Source organism: Xyrauchen texanus, chromosome 5, assembly GCF_025860055.1.
Source record: "Xyrauchen texanus isolate HMW12.3.18 chromosome 5, RBS_HiC_50CHRs, whole genome shotgun sequence".
In the NCBI taxonomy this organism is placed as follows: Eukaryota; Metazoa; Chordata; class Actinopteri; order Cypriniformes; family Catostomidae; genus Xyrauchen; species Xyrauchen texanus.
Genome location: NC_068280.1, coordinates 44,028,024 through 44,048,171, shown reverse-complemented (window position 1 = coordinate 44,048,171; position 20,148 = coordinate 44,028,024). Strand labels below are relative to the sequence as shown.

Here is a 20,148-nt window from a genome sequence, read left to right as displayed (position 1 = left end):
TTTATAAGCAAAAATGTAAATGTTTCATATTTCCCGACCACTAGGTGGCGCTATCCCAAAACTGTGCCGGTACCCTCAAGTCATTATGGCTATGACATATACCAAGTTTGGTGATAGTACACCAAAGCATGGATACAGCCTTGCGACCATTTTGGGATGCTTGCCATCAAATATGTTGAAACGTTATTCGAGAATGGTTTGGTCTATCAAAAAGCTTTTAAGATTTTTTTGTCCCCAGTATTCCTAGATGATACACGACAAATTTTGTGCAAATCAGAGTTACGTCTAGGACAAATTCGAAAAATTTAATTTTTCGGGAAATGCAAAATGGCGGAAAATCTAGTCATACATAAATTTAAACCATTGCATGCATTCAACTCAGCATGAGCCAAGGAATCGGATAAAAATATTATATAAAATATAATTTTGATTCTAGGCCTTATGGTACAAAAGTTATGAGCATAAACATAAGTGCAACTTTGAACAGTTGGTGGCACTAGAATATTGGAGTTAGAGACCCCAAATTTGGGTCAGTTCAGAGTGTCCTCTATCAGTGTGCTATTTTCTGTGGATACAAGTGGCATAATCGTACAGCTCCTAACTACTTGAATGGGGAAGACTGAAATCTCCAAAACAGTTGGTCAAGATTATGCTCAAAGAACATATTTTAAATCAGCAGTTAAATCTGACAACAATGGTAACTGTAAATGTTGCTCCTTTAGCTCAGAACACGGAAAAAAAACATAATTTTTCTGGCTGGTCCAGCTAATGCACATGCATGTTCTCGAGTTAACTGACAGGCGATGTCTGTCTCTAAAACGTGACTGGCTCCTGTACCTGTAAGGCGGGATTTCCTTTTCTACATCAGCCATGTTGGGTGTTCCAATTTCTCCCATTAATTTTAATACAGGTGGTCCGTCTTGAGGCTGCAGTGGGCCTGCCATTTGAGAACCTCAGCAGAATTCATCAGACCAAGCTGTGTTTTTTCAGTCTTGAACTGTAAAGTTTTGGTAAGCCTGTGCCCACTGCAGGCTCAAGGTTTGACATTTCTTGCATTCTGAGTTACTATTCTGCTCACTACAATTGTACAGAGTGGCTAACCTGAGTTACCATAGCCTTTCTGTCAGGTCAAACCAGTCTAGCTATTCTCTATTGACCTCTCTTATCACTGGATGTTTTTTGTTTTTTGGCACCATTTAGAGTAAATTCTAGAGACTGTTGTACATGAAAATCCCAGGAGATCGGCAGTTACAGAAATACTCAAACCAGCCCATATGGCACCAACAATCATGCCATGATTCAAATCCCTGAGATCAAATTTTTTCTCCATTCTGGTTGATGTGAACATTAACTGAAGCTCCTGACCCATATCTGCATGATTTTATGCTCTACACTGCTGGCACACGATTGGCTGATTAGATAATAGCATGGATGATTGTTGGTGCCAAACGGGCTGGTTTGAGTTTTTCACACACAACAGTCTGTAGAGTTTACTCAGAATGGTGCCAAAAACAAAAGACATCAAGTGAGCAGCAGTTCTGTGGACGGAAATGCCTTGTTGATGAGAGAGGTCAACAGAGAATGGCCAGACTGGTTTGAACTGACAAAGTTTACAGTAACTCAGATAACTGCTCTGGTGAGAAGAACAGCATCTAAGAATGCTATTCTGAGATGCGGGTTGGCACTGTTTTGGTGGCATGAGGGGGGCCTACACAATTTTCAGTATTCATTAATTAGAAAAAAAACCAAAACGTGTTACATTTCATCTAGTTTTATAGTTAGTCACGTTTTTACATTTCTCTTTGATTGACCTTAGGCTCAAGGGTTGTTCCACCACCTGCATTTCCCACTGTGAAAAATAAGTGATTTATCAAACCAAACCCCCAAATTTATCTCTGCTAATGAGCTCCAATGACTCATGCAGAGCTTTAAAGTGGTAGTGAAGAAAAAATAAATAACAAGGTCAAATTCAGGGCAAAATATGAGTATGAGAGAGAATTCTTGTTATTTTGCTTAATCATTAAAGTAATAGTTCACCCAAAAAGTTTAGTTCTCTCACAATTTACTCACCAAGATGTGTCATCCCAGATGTGTATGACTTTCTTTCTTCTGCAGAACACAGGGATTTTTTGAAAAATATCTCCGCTCTCTAGGTCCATAAAATAAAGGTGAATGGTGACCAAAACATTGAAGCTCCAAAAGCACATAAAGTTAACATAAAAGTAATCCATTTGTGATCCAATCTGTTTTGGATTTGAATAAAATATAACTTTTTTACAAAAAATCTTGACATCAGCAGTCTCCTTTGTTTCGCGCTTGATTACACTTCCTAGCACCATCTAGCGCTCTGCTCATGCATCAAGCACTAGGAAGTGTAATCGAGCTTGAAATCATTGCATGGCAAGATGTAGAGTGAAAAAGGAGTTACATTTTGGTCTGTCGCACCCAAAATCGACTGGATCTCTTCATAAGGCATGGATTACTTTTGTCCTGTCTTTATGTGCTTTTGGAGCTTCAATGTTTTGGTCACCATTCACCTTTATTGTATGGACCTAGAGAGCAGAGATATTTTTCTAAAAATCTTAGTTTGTGTTGATAAGTTTCATTGATCAAATTATATACGACGAATAAGCGAGCATCGATTATTCATTGACATCCCTAGTTTGTGTGTCTATGTGTGTGCATATACAGATTTTAGGTTTAATATGTGTTATGAATTGCAAGAGGAGGCAGACGAGGAGTGGGGATCTAAATTCGGTTTTATTGTAAAAGGTGAAGACAAACAAGACTGGAACAAATAAAACATCCACGTTGGGAAAACAAAAGATATAAACAGGGGGAAAACATCCACGACGGGCTCAGGCAGGAACACAGACCAGAATATACAAGGAATAAACATGCACTAACAACCTTCACAAACAAGCAACGATCGACAAGGGAATGGAAAACAAACAGGGTTTAAATACACAAGGTAATTAGACTAAATGATAACCAGGTGAAAACAATGAGAGAGTGATGAGGGCCGGGAATCATGGGAACTGTAGTTTGTGAGAGGTGACACAAGAAACACGGGGCAGACAACCATGGATCGTGACAATATGTATCTTTTTGTGTAATAAGTTGCAGTCTTATTACCTTCACCAACAAACCACACTAATCATTGTGATCCTAGTACTACTGCCTTCAGAATTTCCAGAGCTGAATATCTGTTGGAAAAAGACAATTCTGTATTGAGCTTTGATTATCTTTTCCACAAGTCCAAACACACATTTTCCCAGCACTTTTCAATACTTTCCCTTCATCTGTTTCCTTACTGACTTTGATTTTCTCATAAAGACTGTTGCCACTCTGTAGGGTTGTAGATGGAAAACTTCCCTGACATTGATCTTGAAATAATTCATTTGTGAGCTGATGTGCTCCTCCAGTGCTCAGGGATTGCAGAGCTGTATTCTTGAGGGAAATTAGCTATTAGCTGACTATCTCCGACCATATTCCTGCATGTTATTTATTTCTTAAAGGTAACGTGTGAAACTTTTTCGATGTTTAAATACTTTCTTCTGACCGAGTTTAATGTGCACAAACATCTATAAATAAGTCATTTGTATATGGACTTCCTGAGAAGGGTAAACACTTTCTTTCTTTCCAAAAATTGCTCTCAACCAATGGTGTAAACCTGATTGAATAGTTTTTCAACAACGAATAATGGGGAGCGGTGGTAGGAGTTTATGGAAAACCTCTTCAAAATCCCTTTGGAAACAATCATTTTCCATTTTGCAATTAAATAATTTAGCAAAATAAAATTTTATAAATAAGGTAGTTGAAAGGGAGGGATTTAAAAAATAAGAGGACTTGGTGTTGTTTCTTAAGGCTGAGCAGACTGATTTCACTTTTAATCCTGCGACAGAATGTCAAAGGTTTTTCAGCTGAAATCGGTCTATGCCTTCTAAAATATAAACCACTGCCCCAAGTGTTGTTGAACGTATGGGCACCTTTAAGACCCTGATATACTTCCAGAGAAGTTCTTCTTCATTCATAGATAAACAGAAGTTCTAAACAGTCGAGCAACGGTCTCCTGTTTGTGAACATTTAGACACCTGCCAGAAGTTGTTTTAACCACGTGATGATGATTTAAATTAATATATGCATTTTACAATTTTAAATTTGTCTTGTTTCGATTCTGAGTTCATGACGCTAATGTGCTATACATTTACAGCAGACGCTTTTATCCAAAGCAACTTACAGAGCCCTTATTACAGGGACAATCCCCCCAGAGCAACCTGGAGTTAAGTGCCTTGCTCAAGGGCACAATGGTGGTGACTGTGTGGATCAAACCCACAACCTTCTGATTACCAGATTACCAGTTATGTGCTTTAGACCAGATTACCAGTTATGTGCTTTTAGGCACTGATACAACTGCAAAGATGGGTGTATAAAAGAGTAATTATGGGCAAAATATAGACAAAAGAATGATGATAAGAGAGGCATTTTTTACTTAGGGCAGATGTGTGAATGGCTTTCACTGCAGATGGCACAGTAGTGAATGGGCACTTGAGAGTATTTGAGTAGATTTAATAAATTTTGTAGACTAATTGAACAAAAACAAAACAATTGCATGATTTCATGCCGGTGTGTTCAGTTGAATACTGACTGAAAAAAGTAAACAATGTAGTAAGTGGAGCTTCATAATTATATTTTGGGCTTTAAGCTCCGCATTAAATGTCCACAGAGTGGCGCCAAAAGCAAGTTGTATTTTTACAGGTTGTAAAACAGTCAACATTACTAACCATATGCCCTAACCTAAACCTGACCCTAAACTTATCGGAGTAAAAATATGTAAAAATGGGACCAGAATCTGTGTTTCTGAGGCTGTACCACAGCAAAAGTTGAACTCAATTGAACTGAAGCAAAAATGTCAGATGGGGGATGATGCTTGTCAGTAAGTTACTACATTTTGATGGAAGATTTCATTGTTAGGGTAAATTTAGATTTCAGTTTTGATTGTTAAGTAGGCTATACATATTTCTGTATAACTTTGCACTTTACATTCTTAACTTTTAGCTTTGTCTCTGCACGTTTATTTTTGTGTGTGTGTTGGCACTCATTCCACACACTGTCAGCCTGTCTGTCTGTTTGTCTGTCAATTCATAGCACAAACAGAACTGCCTTTGCTTTCATATGAATTCATAAGAGGTCTAGAGTAAGCACACACACAATAGCATAAACACTCAAGAGTGTCTCCTGGCAGACAGTTAATGGACTGTCAGTATGTGTTGCTCATTCCGATTAAGTCATGACATCTTTTCCTTTTCTTGATTCAACCCAGCACACAGAGTTCTGCTGGATTAATTCACAAAACTATGTGAGATGCAATAATAATTGCTGTTGCACTCAATCTTTTATCAATCATTTCTTAAAACTGTTGAATACTTATCCCTTGTTAGAAAATATTAATTGGTTTGAAATTTAGTGGGATCGAAAATAACTCAACTTTGACACATAACCTGACCTGCACCCTTTGTGATACTGACATTAACAATATATGATATTGCAAATCATGTGGCTTATTGAGGAGAGAAGTACTCTTACTTTCCTAAGCATTCAGTCTCGTGGTTTTTCCTGGCAGATGATTAAATGAACAAAAACACTTTATGACAAGTCTCTTCATGTATCAAGAGAATGAAGAAGTGGGAGCCAGGTAATCAATCCACATTTCACGACAAAGCAATTCACACACAATAACAAACAGATAGCCTTGTGTGTCTCCCTCTCTCTCTCTCTCTCTCTCTCTCTCTCTCTCTCTCTCTCTCTCTTTCCTCACTGGTCTAGACAGCCCTGTTATCTCTCTACAATTCTAACTGCAACATAGAACAGCTGTAGAGATCATTTCCCACAGGTGTCAATCCTTATTGTTATTTCTCTCCTGACCTCGCTCTTCACAGACGTCGCTCAGCCACAGCCACATCCCCACATCGCCCGACTCAGGCCAGGGAGCTATTCAGTCACCTACCCCCCTCCTACCCCCATTTCTGCAGAGGAAATCCGCAACAGCCATCTGCGCCCCCTGGCTGTAGAGCCAGATTCCAAGGGGTGATCTGTGTATGGAGCCACTGGAGCGGGTCTGAACAGAGGGTGAAAGCACACCCCAACAATTAGTACCAGAGGGTGAGGACTGCCCACTTGATGCCCACCTGCCCACTTGATGGCCAAACACTACTTCTCTATCATGCTTTACCTAGTCTTCCTCAGAAAGAGTTTGTGACTTATGTACAGCACGGGGCACTCCTCCCCCTCCATCATCTGAGACAGTACCACTCCCAACCCCCTGTCTGATGCATCCATCTGCAAAATAAAAGTGAGATTGAAGTCAGCAGAGATCAATAACGGGCCGCTGCAAAGTGAAGCTTTCACCTGCTGAATGCCTGCTAACATGACTCTATCCACTGGACTGGATGTGGTGCCCTTTTTTAGTGAGATCAGTCAGCAGGCTAGTGACGGTTGAATAATTAGGCACAAACTAATGATAATAGCCAACCAGCCCCAGGAACTCTCTCACTTCCTTTTTGGTCTTAGGTTTTGGGAAGGCTGTAATCGCAATTTTTTCAATTTGGGGCAGCATCTGCCGGTGACCCAAGTGGAAGCCCAGATACAGTACTTCAACTTGCCATGAGTCCCGCTCACCGTAACAACCTCGGGACAGCCCTTAGATGCTGCAGGTGCCGCTGCCAATCATTACTGTAAATAATGATATAATCCAGATAGGCAGTGGTGTAAGCAGCGTGCGGTCTTTGGATTCAGTCCATGAGCCGCAGAAACAAAGCCGGGACCCAGAACAAACTGAATGGTAGCATCACAAGTTCTTCGGAACCAACACCACAGGGCTGGCCCAGTCACTGTGGGATTCTTCTATTACCCCCAAATCTAGCATGGCCTGTAATTCTTCCCAAATCACTTCTTTTTTGTGCTTGGGCATACCACAACCCCTGGAATAGATTCAATGTGGTGCTCTATGAGATTCGTACGACCAGGAAGAGGCGAGAACACATTGGAGAATTCTTGCAACTTGGCAACCACCGTGACTTGTGATGGTGAGAGGTGGTCTCTGCAAGTGACTCAATCGGTGGCTTTTAAGTTCACCTCAGGTCTGATCTCCACCCTCTCCGGAACCAACATCACCAAAGTCACGGGGACTGCCTCTCTCCACGTTTTTAGGAGAGTGAGATGGTAAATATGACGTGCTCCACCTATGAACGTACCCGTTCATTTAACCTCATAATCAATTTCCTCGACTCGCCGTGAGACCTTAAAGGGTCCTTGCCACTTGCCAAGTAATTTAGAGCTTGATGTGGGGAGCAATAAAATGTGTAAATTCACATAGCCGAGTACCCCTATTATACATTGACGTTCTTGAGCCTGTTAATTGCCTCAGTGTGTGGAGAACATATTAAATTTCATTTTTACTGTTTGAAGGACTCTCCTGCAATTTTAGCATAGGATGTTGAGCATGCCGCAAAGGTCAACACCCGTACAATAATTCAAATGGGGAGAACCATGTGGAGGACCTCTCGTACTGCAAATAATAGGGGCTCGAGCCAATTGTCCCAATTTCGAGCGTCTTTGTGTACAAACTTATGATTCATAGTCTTTAGTGTCTGATTAAATCAGAAGCTGTAATTTTGGGCTGGTAAAAGCTGGTCCTAATTGATTTAATCCACAATCATTTTTACAGTTCGTGTAGTGTACATGACATAAACGTAGTGCCCTGATCAGTGAGGATTTCTTTCAGAATCCCCACTCAGGAGATTATTCTGAAAAGTGATTCCACAGCACTTTGTGCTGAGAAGTTGAACAAAGGCACCGATTCTGGCACTGCCATCCGCTCTAATGACCCGATGAGGTACATGCCAGTTCTTTCGAAGGGGACCTCAATCAATGGAAGGGGCCGCAATGGCCGATCAACTATTTAGTCCTTTTCAGTGAATCACACCTGCAAAATCCTAAAAATGTACTTCCAGGTTTAATTTATATTTTGAATAAACATTTTTAACCCCATGATGTGGGTTTATGTTTTCTCTTTTAATCGTTTAATGTAATTTGGAGTTTGACCATGGTTTAATGAGGGTGTGCCTGTATGCTGGGCTGGAAATCTCAAGGATTAATAGTGGCGTTATCCTTATTACACCATATGTTGTTCTGAAAGCAAAAAGAAACAAATGAAACACGGAATGTTGGCTGTCATCCACGCAGCCTGACCGAAGCAAAGCAGGCGTGTTTACTCGCGCATTTAACCGAAAGTCAAACGCTGTTGACTAGTGATGCGTAAATGGCTTGCACACGCTGCACAAGTCTGTTTGGTATACTGCAGTGTAGTTTTTTGTTTAGTCTTCTATTCAGCCGATGAAAAAGCATGCCATAGGTTGCCGCCCCCTGGTCTAGCCCCTTACCCAAACTCGAACAATATATAACGATTTCACCATCTCATACAAAGTATTGTACACATGAGAATCAATGCTGTTTTGGTGTCAATGATCAAACTCGCCAAATTTTAGATTATTAATGAATAATGACAAAAAATGTTGTCTGTTTTCCACACAAAGCTATCATAAGGCTTCAGAAGACGTAAGCGCATAAATTGTATAGATTACTTTTATGGTGCTTTTTTTATTGGGGGGTAATATTTGGAGCTTGGCAGCCCCTGGTCACTACAAACTTTTTTTTACAAGGGCTGTAAAACTATTCTTCAAAACGTTCTCCTTTATGTTTTAAGGAAAAAAAACACAATTCTGAAAAGGATTTTCATTTTTGGGTGAACTGTTACTTTAATCATGTCTACTGCAAGCAAGCATTGATTATAATCTAGGGAGCTTGCAGTGTTGATTATAATGGGAGCAATCTATTTTTGTTGCATTGCTCGCTTGCAGTGTTAACTTAGGGAAAGGCTAAATTATCATTTTGAAAGGACTACTACTTCTAACATGTTTTATTTTAAAAGACAAGGTGTTTCAATTTCTCTAGTTCTGTATCACACATCTGATGGTGTCGTGATATGGGAAATTGGAAAGTTCAGTGTGCTGTGCAAAAGGCTGTGCTAATCTCCATCCATAAACTCATGCAATATATCACAGCCATGCACTCATTGACAGTTTTTATCCTGCTTGTGGGTAAATATATTAAAAACACACTTTCTAAGACCAAGGCGCAGAAACACACTCACATTTATAATCAGTAAATATAGATATTTATGTATATATATATATATATATATATATATATATATATATATATATATATATATGAATGCACTGTATATATATATATATATATATATATATATATATATATATATATATATATATATATATATATATATATATACAGTGCATTCAGAAAGTATTCAGACCCCTTCATTTGTTTCACATTTTGTTATGTTGCATTCTTATGCTAAAATGCTTTAAATTATGTATTTTTTTTTCACATCAATATACACTCCATACTGTAACTACACTGGTTTTAAATGAGTCCACGCTTCTTACTGATGTTCACATTCACATTTATTCTTCTTTGCCGTATCATGGAACACCGTGAAATCTAAAAGACAAACAAAACAGTTTTCAAATACAAACATTCAACGCAACACACATATACTCCATTTCTTATACAGACTAATACAACATGTCTCACATCCCTTGCACACAAACTTTAACATTGATTAACAACATAACTCGATAACTATTACCGTGTTCGCCTGGTAAACCAGCTGTAGAAAATAGACGGAGCTTAAAAGTTCGCTGCTTTCACCCGCCACTCTCGCTTCTCTCTCTGACACGCTGCTCTCAGAGCTTCTGGGGTTAATCATGTGACTATCAATAAACAACCCTTTTTCTTCTTCAATAAATTTAACAATGACAACATAACAGCTTTAAGTCACACTACTACACAGAATTACAATAAACAAGACACATTATAATTTACATTACAAACTAACGTTATCGTCATAGTGGTTGAGCATGAACATTTCCGGTGTAGTCATGGAAACGAGTTTACACTGGACTCAGAGTCAGCTACACATACCCCATAATGACAAAGAAAATATCAGATTTTTGATAACTTTGCAAATTTAATAAAAAGAAAAACTGAAATATTACATTGACATAAGTATTTATACCCTTAACTCAGTACTTGAAGCACCTTTGGCAGCAATGATAGCCTCAAGTATTTTTGGGTATGATATGACAAGTTTGCACACCTGGATTTGGGTATTTTCTGCCATTCTTCTCTGCAGATCCCCTCAAGCTCTGTCAGATTGGATGAGGACCGTCATGTTCAGGTCTCTCCAGAGGTGCTCGATTGGGTTCAAGTCTGGGCTCTGGATAGGCCACTCAAGGACATTCACAGAGTTGTCCTTAAGCCACACTTGCATTGACTTGGCTGTGTGCCTAGGGTCATTGTCCTGTTGGAAGGTGAACCTTCAGCCTGTCTGAGGTCCTGAGTGCACTGAATAAGGTTTTCATTAAGGATATCTCTATATTTTGCGGCATTCAGCTTTCCTGAAGCCCTGACCAGTCACCAAGTTTCTGCCGCTGAAAAACATCCCCACAGCATGTTGCTACCACCACCATGCTTCACCGCTGGGATGGTATTGTGTAGGTGATGTCCAGTGCCTGGTTTCCTCCAGACATGACACTTGGAATTGAGGCCAAACATCTCAATCTTTGTTTCATCAGAACAGAGAATCTTGTTTTTTCTCAGTTTGAGAGTCCTTTAGTTGCTTTAGTTGCTTTTTTATGTGTCTTGCACTGAAGAGAGGCTTCAGTCTGGCCACTCTGCCATAAAGCCCAGATTGGTGAAGTGTTGCAGTGATGTTTGTCCTCCTGCAAGTTTCACCCATCTTCACACATGATCTCTGGAGCTCAACCAGAGTGACCATCAGGTTCTTGGTCACCTCTCTTACCAAGGCCCTTCTCCCCTGATTGCTCAGTTTGGCAAGGCGGCCATCTCTAGGAAGAGTTCTGGTTGTTCCAAAATTCTTATTTTTAAGAATTATGGAGGCCATTGTCCTCTTGGGAACCTTCAATGCAGCCAACATTTTTTGTAGCCTTCCCCAGATCTGTGTCTTGACACAAACCTGTCTCTGAGCTCTGCAGGCAGTTCCTTTGACCTCATGACTTGGTTTTTGCTCTGATATGCATTTTCAGCTGTAAGACCTTATATAGGTTAGTGCCTTTCCAAATTATGTCCAATAAATTGAATTTGCCACAGTTGGACAATGTAGAAACAACTCAAAGTTGATCCAGAGTATTGGGATGCACCTGAGCTCAATTTCAAGCGTCATAGCAAAGGTTCTGAATACTTATGTCAACGTAATATTGTTTATTTTTTTCATTAAATAAACTTACAAAGTAATAAAAAAATCTGTTTTTTGCCTTGTCATTATGGGGTAGATTGATGTGAAAAAACTGTATTTACATACATATACGACAGCTATATTCCTTTGGCCAATTTTGACCCTGTTTCTGCATAAGTATGAAAATGCAAACACACAAGTATGCATGGAGCACACACTTTCTCAGAGTCAGATATGTTATGGAATGAAACAAAAGCATTCTAATTTAAAATTATTTTAATAACTATTATGCTTGACCTGTTTTCTATGTACAATATACAGCATATTAGCAAAATGATTTATGATTCATATGATTTATGATTATGACAGCAGTTTTCAAAAGTGCATTTGTGCAGAAAATTAAAAAGATTTCTCATGACAAGATATTTTGGCATGCATCAGTAGTTGTATTGAGCATAATTAGTACATTCACAATGTGATAGACAGACTTTATTAGCAGTAAACACACTTTTGGAGCCACTCTGTCTGTCTTGAGGGCCTCTTCTTTTATTCACAACAAATATTAGAGGCTCAGTCACAAAAATGTATCCAAATATGTTAGTGGCTGCCGTACACATGTTCTTGCCACATAATAAGTGTGTACATAAATGTGTACATATTTGAATATGAAAAAAACTAAATAGGGAAATAGGGAAAATAATTCACCTATAAATGAAAATGTTATTATTATTTACTCAATCTCATGTTGTACCCAACCCATATGACTTACTTTCTTTCATGGAGAAAAAATATGTTTTGAATAATACTCAAGTTGATCTTTTCCATACAACAAAAACATAAAGTGACAAGGGGATCCATAACAGACAAACGGACAATGTTTTAACCACATTAGGTTACACAAAGTTATTTTTTTTAGTGTCAGAACAAATACAAACTCCTCTTTAAAGATAAAGTGTGTATTTTCTGTGCCACATCATCAAACTGAAATTTGAAAATATTAACTGTTTTCAAACAGATTTATGCAAACTCCCCCCGTCCTCCATTGGTGTTACAAACAGATAGTCTTGCCCCAAACTCACACCATTGTTTGAGCCAGTGTTGCTGTGTCAAGCTGGACAGGGCGCTCAAACAGTCAGAAAATGTTTGAAAGCACTACAGAGCCACAGTTACACTTTTATGTGAACTCAACCAACAAATAGCTTCCTTACAGCTAACTCTGCATATAAAACTTCAGATACAAGAAATGATTTAACCTAGTCCAAAATTATACACATTGGCTTTGTGGTAACAGTTGCACTATTCACTTTTTACAGTGCATAATATTAGTCCATACGACTTCTGCCCTATTCCAAAACCTGAACATCTTGCCCTCCACTGTAGCACTCAAATCTTTTTTGAGCTTCTGCATATTCAGACTTGACATGCAAAAACAAACGGCATTTGGTGTCATTAACATACCTAATGCGGCACTTCTTGATAGGCCTACATATCTGAATATGAGATATAGCACTTGACTCAAATGGACAACTTTTGAGGTCATTTTGATGTGCTTTTTGGTCATTTATGGAGCTCATGTCCTTTGTCACTGTACGCTTTCATTGTATGAAAAGAGCAGCATGAACATTCTGCCAAATATAATATATGCTGATGGCACCACTACCCCGATAATGCTTTTTAATTGAAAACGATTTGATTACTGCGCTGTACTTTTTGTGTGTGACAGGGGTGTTTTCATAAAGAATTATAAAATCGTCCATCTCTCTCCCTCTCTTCTTTTTTGAAAACTCTGAACTTGTGGGTTTGGCTTGTGTGGATGGATGTTATTCAGTCGTGATCGTCAGAGACTACAGTCCACCTCACCTGAACCAGCGGCACTTTTTCGTCAGAGAAAAACTATTGATTGTAAAATAAAATAAAGAAGAACACGTCATGATATTCTTAATGTTTGTATTATTCCATAAATAGCTATAAGGCATTTCTAGATTAATAACCGCTGATGGTGATGTATCCAGAGGTGCAACTAGAGAGGGCGAGGTGAATACGTGCTGCCTGGAAATTGGTAAGTGTCATTCCAATATAAATAATTATAAGTCTAAATACGTATTTTTAGATTTCTGCAATGAAACGAGCGTTAATAATAAGGACTAAGATCGTTTGTGCGCTTCGCAGTTTCCTAGTTCATTTGGTGCGCTCTATCACGAGCCATTGAATCGCGGATGTCCGTAGACCGGAGGTGTGCCATGAAGTTTCCATGGACTCCAGGGTGTGCGTGTCTCTTAATGATTACGGTGTGCCATGTAGGTATTCATCTCTCACGCGAACCTCAAATGAAGAGGCTGTAGTGTGGTCGAGCGCTGATAAGCTGCGCGTAATGAGCTCTCAATACGCAAAATAAATTCCCTTTAATGAATGTGACTGCAAGTTGATTCGGAAGAAGTAATTGAAACGCGCGCAAACAGAGAACAATACGCTTCCTTTCGCCATTGGAAATAAAACAATACGGGGTAATCTCGACCAATCTCTCTGAGAGGCTATAAAATATTCAAACGTGCAAATATGAAATGCATGTAATGTTTAAATCAAGAAAAAGCTGATCAGCCTTTTTTACAAAAAAAAAAAAAAAAGAAAAGAAAAAGAGCATGCATTTATGAATGAATGGTGGATGATGGTGTTATATTACTTCATTATTTATACGCTTTTTAATTAATAACAGAGATAACGTGCACTCAGTACTTAACAATTCTATACAATTCCATAATTTCTTTCATATGTGCAATAGATAATTGCTTTCTAGAGCATTCTATATGTGCAATAGATAATTGCTTTCTACTGCATTCTATATGTGCAATAGATAATTGCTTTCTAGTTCATTCTATATGTGCAATAGATAATTGCTTTCTAGTTCATTCTATATGTGCAATAGATAATTGCTTTCTAGTTCATTCTATATGTGCAATAGATAGGCTACTTCTGTGAAGTGCATATTGTGCTAATTATTGTAACGTTCACTCTTTTTATTTATTGCAAGGTATACTGTATATATTGCATATCTCGTTTTTATTTTTCATAATTCTCTGTATTATTGTGAAATGTGCCATCCATCCATGTACCCGTGCATCCATCCATCCATCCATCCATCCATGCATCCATCTGTTTATCAGTCTAAACTGTCCTTCTTTCTGTTTGGATGCTTTAGGTGAGGATACAGAAAGAATGGTAAATCAAATCTGTGTTTTGTGGCTTCTCAAACCTAATAGCAACTTGGACTTTCTCCACAGTATAAGATGGCAATGTGACAAATGGAATCCCTCAGCTTAAATGGCTCCTCTGGGAGCAAAAACTTGGCAGTTGGTGAGGACTCATCTGATTTGACTCCTAACAATCCCTTGCTAGAGCTGGGAGATAGCACCAAACTTCTTGGTGTCCAGGTAGTTCTGATCTTGGCTTACTCTACCATCATCGTATTGGGCGTTGTGGGGAACTCCCTGGTGATATATGTAGTCTACAAATTCAAGACACTTCGTACTGTCACCAATTTCTTTATAGCAAACCTTGCTGTGGCTGATCTGCTAGTCAACACGTTGTGTCTCCCATTCACGCTAGGTTACACTCTACTGGGCGAATGGAAATTTGGACAAGTGCTTTGTTTCACACTACCATACGCTCAAGGTCTTGCCGTCCACGTTTCTACAGTTACATTATTTGTAATCGCACTGGATCGACATCGATGCATCATCTATCACCTAGACACACGGATGTCGAAGGACACTTGCTTTATGGTCATTGCCATCACCTGGGTAATAAGTGCTGTTCTGGCTACCCCACTTGCCATCTTTAGGGAGTATGAGATTGTAGATCTTTCTCCAGATGAGTCCATTGAAGTCTGTCGGGAAAAGTGGCCCGGAAGTAGTACAGATAGCGCTCTATACTCGTGAGTACCAGATATTCAAATTTTAATGAATGGCATCATTACAGTTTCCCAATGCCCTCAAGGGGCTACAAATGTACACAGTGTTCATTTATCGAGAGTCAATGTCTCAAAGTTGCACTGAAATTTGTAACGTGAGTTGTTTGTAACATTGATGTTTATATACAGAGACATGATGATGATGTGAATGATAGATATCACACTAATGGCAAATATTAAAACTAAAAAAATGTCTTCTAGTGGAGTATAATGCTAAGACTGCAGTTCAGAATTGCTGAAATATTGTCAAATAGTTTGATGGTAAATTATTTATATAGTAGATTCAAGGTTGATCTATACTACTATACTATATGACTCATGAAGTCTCCATCTTTTTTTTACTTGGAAAGCCTTGTTTTTGGTCCATTTCAAAATCAGTTACACATCAATTACAGCTACAAAATGAGTCATAGCTTTAAAATATCAAAGAATTATGAACTGTGACACTTTCAGCTGAATTGATGGTGATAATGGTTGTGTGTTTCTTCAGAATCTTCATGCTGTTGCTGCAGTATGTGCTGCCCCTAGTGGTCATCTCTTTTGCCTACATCCGTATCTGGAGTAAACTTCGCAACCATGTCAGCCCAGCTGGCCACAACGATAGACATCATTGTCGCCGCAAGACAACCAAGATGCTGGTGGCCATGGTGTGTAGATTTTTTTCCTTTGCATTTGTTTCCTGAAGTTGATAGTTCTTCCACAATTGAAACCTGTTTGTCTTTCTTTCTTCCGTAGAACACAAAATTAGATCTTAGGCAGAATGACAGCCTCAGTCACCATTCACTGTCATTGCATTTTTTTTTATCTGTACAATGAAAGTGAATAATGACTGGGGGGATCATTCTGCCTAAAATCTCCTGATGTGGTCCACCAAAGTAGGTCCAGTATAGGATCTCACAAGTAAAAGATTTTTCTCGTGTTTATTTGTGTGCATTTTCACTGTTTTTTTCTATAAAACCCGGTCTTTTAGTACAAAAGATGCATCAACAACCCCTGTCTTTTTGAACAAAAGATGCATCAGTCCCAAGAGTATTTCAATATAAGAGGCATTCTTCTGTAACCCAAATATTTTAAAGCTCTTTTCTTCACAGTTATTTTGAGGTTTTATATATATATATATATATATATATATATATATATATATATATATATATATATATATATATATATATATATATATATATATACACACAGTGAAAATGTTTTGCCAGGTAACCTAAAAATGTTCTTAAGTGTTAACATTCTTTATTCACTGGTTATATTCAATTCAAAAAATGTATTTAATCTTACATATTAGGTTACACCAACACAAGTATATTTCATGGGATAGATCAAGTAAAAAAAAAAAACCTTGAGGTAACTATTAAGAGTTTACCACTTTTTCCAGTGTAGTTGCCAGTAATATAAATATAATGATAGAGAATTAGACCGAGATGTAGACCAGTGTTTTTACCTTTTTGCAGGTTGTGGTGTTTGCAGTGAGTTGGCTGCCTTTCCATGCCTTCCAGCTCGCCATCGACATTCTCCCTAATGTGTTGGTCATGAAGGACTTCAGGCTCCTCTACACTGTTTTCCATATTGTGGCCATGTGCTCAACTTTCGCCAACCCAATTCTTTATGGCTGGATGAACCGGAACTACCGCAGCGCTTTTGTTGCCGTCTTCCGTTGCGAGGAAAGGCTTGAGTCGTTGCACGCTGAGGGCAAGGTTGCCACAACTGTTCGCAACAAGCCCAAAAAGGCCATGGAAGCCCAAGATATGGTGACGCCGCATCTCAATGCATCAGATGTCTGATGTAACTTCACAACAGTAGCTGTGTCAAAAAACTAAAGAAGCTGGCCATTCTGTCAATAGCCGCTTTTCCTCCATCGGACCAGTGTGACCCAGGGCCAATAGCCTCAGACCTCGAGTCACGAGACCAATATCAATCTACATTCACACCATCGGGCAAAAAGCCCTGCAGGGTTTCCCCTAAAACTCGCCCTTAATATGCCGGCCTGGTGCTGAAGTCACACACCACGCCCATTTCACAAGCAAGTGGGGGGAACTCAAGCTTAGGTATCGGACTCTGGATACTAGCTTGCAATCGAAATGAACAAGGATTTGTACTGTGCCCATTTTTTTTATTTTTCCCAAACCTGTACCATTGTGCGGTAGATACACAACTTGGCAAGTTCGGTGATGATATACTTAATCTTCTTCAAAAAACCTCTTCATTTTGGCAGACACCATCGATCTGATGCCACACATTTTCATTGCCCCAAATATTCCGAAGATTCCTGATTTAATCTACTGACCAGTACTGATGATTCTCCATTCTCTGTTGATCTGTTAAAGTAAGCTGATTGCTATATATGAAAAATTAAGGAATTAGTATTAGGAAAATAATTGGTTACCTTCAGACCTGACTCAGTGAAACTCAGCATTTGAAATTGACCCCGCCTCAATCCCTTGTTGGCATTCTTTGTCCCAAGGCTAATCGGCAAGCCAGGGCACTTGGCTGTTGGCCCAGAGGAAGCCCAGGAGGCATGATGAAGCACCAGAAGTGGGAGCACAAATGGCCCTGGCACGCACTTGCACGCCGTCATTTGGCCTGATAGTTGAAACGCAGCTAATGATTTAACAGGCAGCATTTGCGCATGAAGGTACCTCCAAATGAAACTGGTTTGAGATATAATGTCACATCTGATGATCTAGAATAAGTTCAAACCAAGCAAGTATTTTAATGACTTTGATGATTATTTCTTGGTCAAAATGGAACCATAAGTTGAAAAAAAGTTAAAAAAATGTATTTAATAAATGCTACATAAGATACTATTTTTATTCTTTCCATCAACCAAATATCTGCCTCAAACCTCCAAATCACACGCACAGTATTTCAGGACATCATACCAGGGGCAGAACTAAGATGCGATCTTTGGGAGAGAGGGCCCCCTCGGACTGGACATGTTTGACCGGCCATGGCCCACTTAGACCATTTGACCAGCCATGGCCCCCTTAGATATGGAAGTTCCACGTATCATACCCTGAAAAAATGGTAAATGGCTTTATTGAAAATACTAAACCTGTACACTTATACTCAGCTTGGAGTAATACATTTGTTTAAAATGAGAATGTAATTACATTGCAAATTCTAAGTGAACTTCAACTTAGTGATCAAAAAGTGATCATGTTGCTATGAATGTTCAAATGGATTCAGATTTCAACCAGAAAATTTTTGGAGCAATTCAGTGGAGGACACATCAAAAACCTTCTAAAACCAACCAGATGATGGCATCTTGATAGACAGGATCTTACGCAAACACTAGATTCGGACATGTCTTGATGACTTCCGAGCTGCGAATGCAGTATTTTTCAGATTTTGGAAACAGCTGATGTGACTAAGCTAATTTCTACATTGCAAGCAACTGTAAGTGCTATAAACGAGAAGCACAGACAAATTTCACTATGTCACAGTACTCTTCACATTTGGAAGATCTATCTTCTAATCATCTCCAACGATGCAGAAGCTAGCCAAGATCCATGAGGTGATTGCATGGGTTATATTACATACACATAACCTATATATTTGAAGCGACAGCATTTTCACCAACATTTCTCGATCTTGTTATGTGGACCTTTTTGAAAAGGCCATATTAGACAAACATGAATTTCCATGCTGGTCTAGGCTAGTTTATGCTAGTTAGTGCTGGTTTGGCATTGGTCTATTTGGTGAACCAGCATGCTGTCAGATGCTGCTCAAAAATTATTGCCTTTATGTTGATGCTGGCTGACCAGGTAAAGGACTGATGGACATTATTTTGACCATAGAAAATGGTTCCTCATTCTGAAACTGTTTCAGGAACTGTTTTTTTCATATGACAAATTCATGCACCTTAGATCTCAAATCTTACAATGGCTCTGTAGTTTTTAAATGGTCATCATGTCGTGTGGACTTACAGGCAGGTCAGGGCCTGAAGTGGCTCGGGGAAAGTGTTAACAGCAAATTGCCTCTCCTTTCATCTGAAAGTAATTTGCACTGAGGAATAGCATGGCAGCACTCCTCCATACTAACAACAGCTTGAAGAGAGGGAGGTGTTTCCAACTCTGCGGTATGAATGTTTCAACACAAAGAGCTTCGATATATGACCGATAAACCATTAGGGACTCTGTCAGTTCAGTACTTTTCTGCATGAAAATAAAATGAATGTGTTTTATATATAATACAGCACAAATAATTATTGTTGATGGATCAAGGTGAAGTGGGCAAGTGCTGGTGTGCTATTTTATTTTAAACATATCTCTATTAATGGAAATGCATGAGCAAATATGACATAACTAGATGTACAAGTGAAAAAAAATATTATGGTGGTGATGGAAAATGTTCTTTCTACAATATGTAATCTGTGCCGTAAACCTGTCACTTTTGCAATCACCTTGCCGGATGAATGTAATTATATGGTAAATCAATATTCTTGTATGTAAAAAACCCAACATCAAATGCTTTTGACACGTGATATATATATTGCATAGATCTTAATTAATCTACTTTTGCAAATGTTACATGCAGACTTATAGTGTGCACACAACATGTGAATGATGTCATATCAATATGTTCCAATTTCCTGAAGGAAAGGAGAATTTAAAGATACTTTAAGCAAAAATTAGATGACTCATCGAGTTTCTTGATCTCTCTCTATTTGAAATAGAAGGAATACAGCATGTCTGTCCAGTGTAGCACTAAATGATTCCTTTTAACCTACATTGTATGCAGGAAATGAGAATGCCACGTTTAATTAACACTATGGGCTTCTGTTTGGATCCCGCTTCAATTTGGGATGTAAATTCAGAATGATTCATAA

General features: G+C 38.7%; 1 protein-coding gene across 1 annotated transcript; it reads left to right on the top strand.

Moving 5' to 3' along the window:
- Positions 1-14,640: 14,640 nt before the first annotated feature.
- npy2rl (neuropeptide Y receptor Y2, like) lies at positions 14,641-19,939 on the top strand. Its single transcript, XM_052127348.1, has 3 exons — positions 14,641-15,272; positions 15,799-15,955; positions 16,772-19,939. Exons 1-3 carry the CDS (start codon positions 14,641-14,643, stop codon positions 17,099-17,101), a joined length of 1,119 nt encoding a protein of 372 aa, XP_051983308.1. The 3' UTR covers positions 17,102-19,939.
- Positions 19,940-20,148: the final 209 nt, after the last annotated feature.

Coding starts and splice junctions, on each gene's coding strand:
- npy2rl (XM_052127348.1), top strand. CDS start 14,641: ATGGAATCCCTCAGCTTAAATGGCTCCTCTGGGAGCAAAAACTTGGCA. Junction 15,273..15,798: donor ACAGATAGCGCTCTATACTC/GTGAGTACCAGA, acceptor GTGTTTCTTCAG/AATCTTCATGCTGTTGCTGC. Junction 15,956..16,771: donor CCAAGATGCTGGTGGCCATG/GTGTGTAGATTT, acceptor ACCTTTTTGCAG/GTTGTGGTGTTTGCAGTGAG.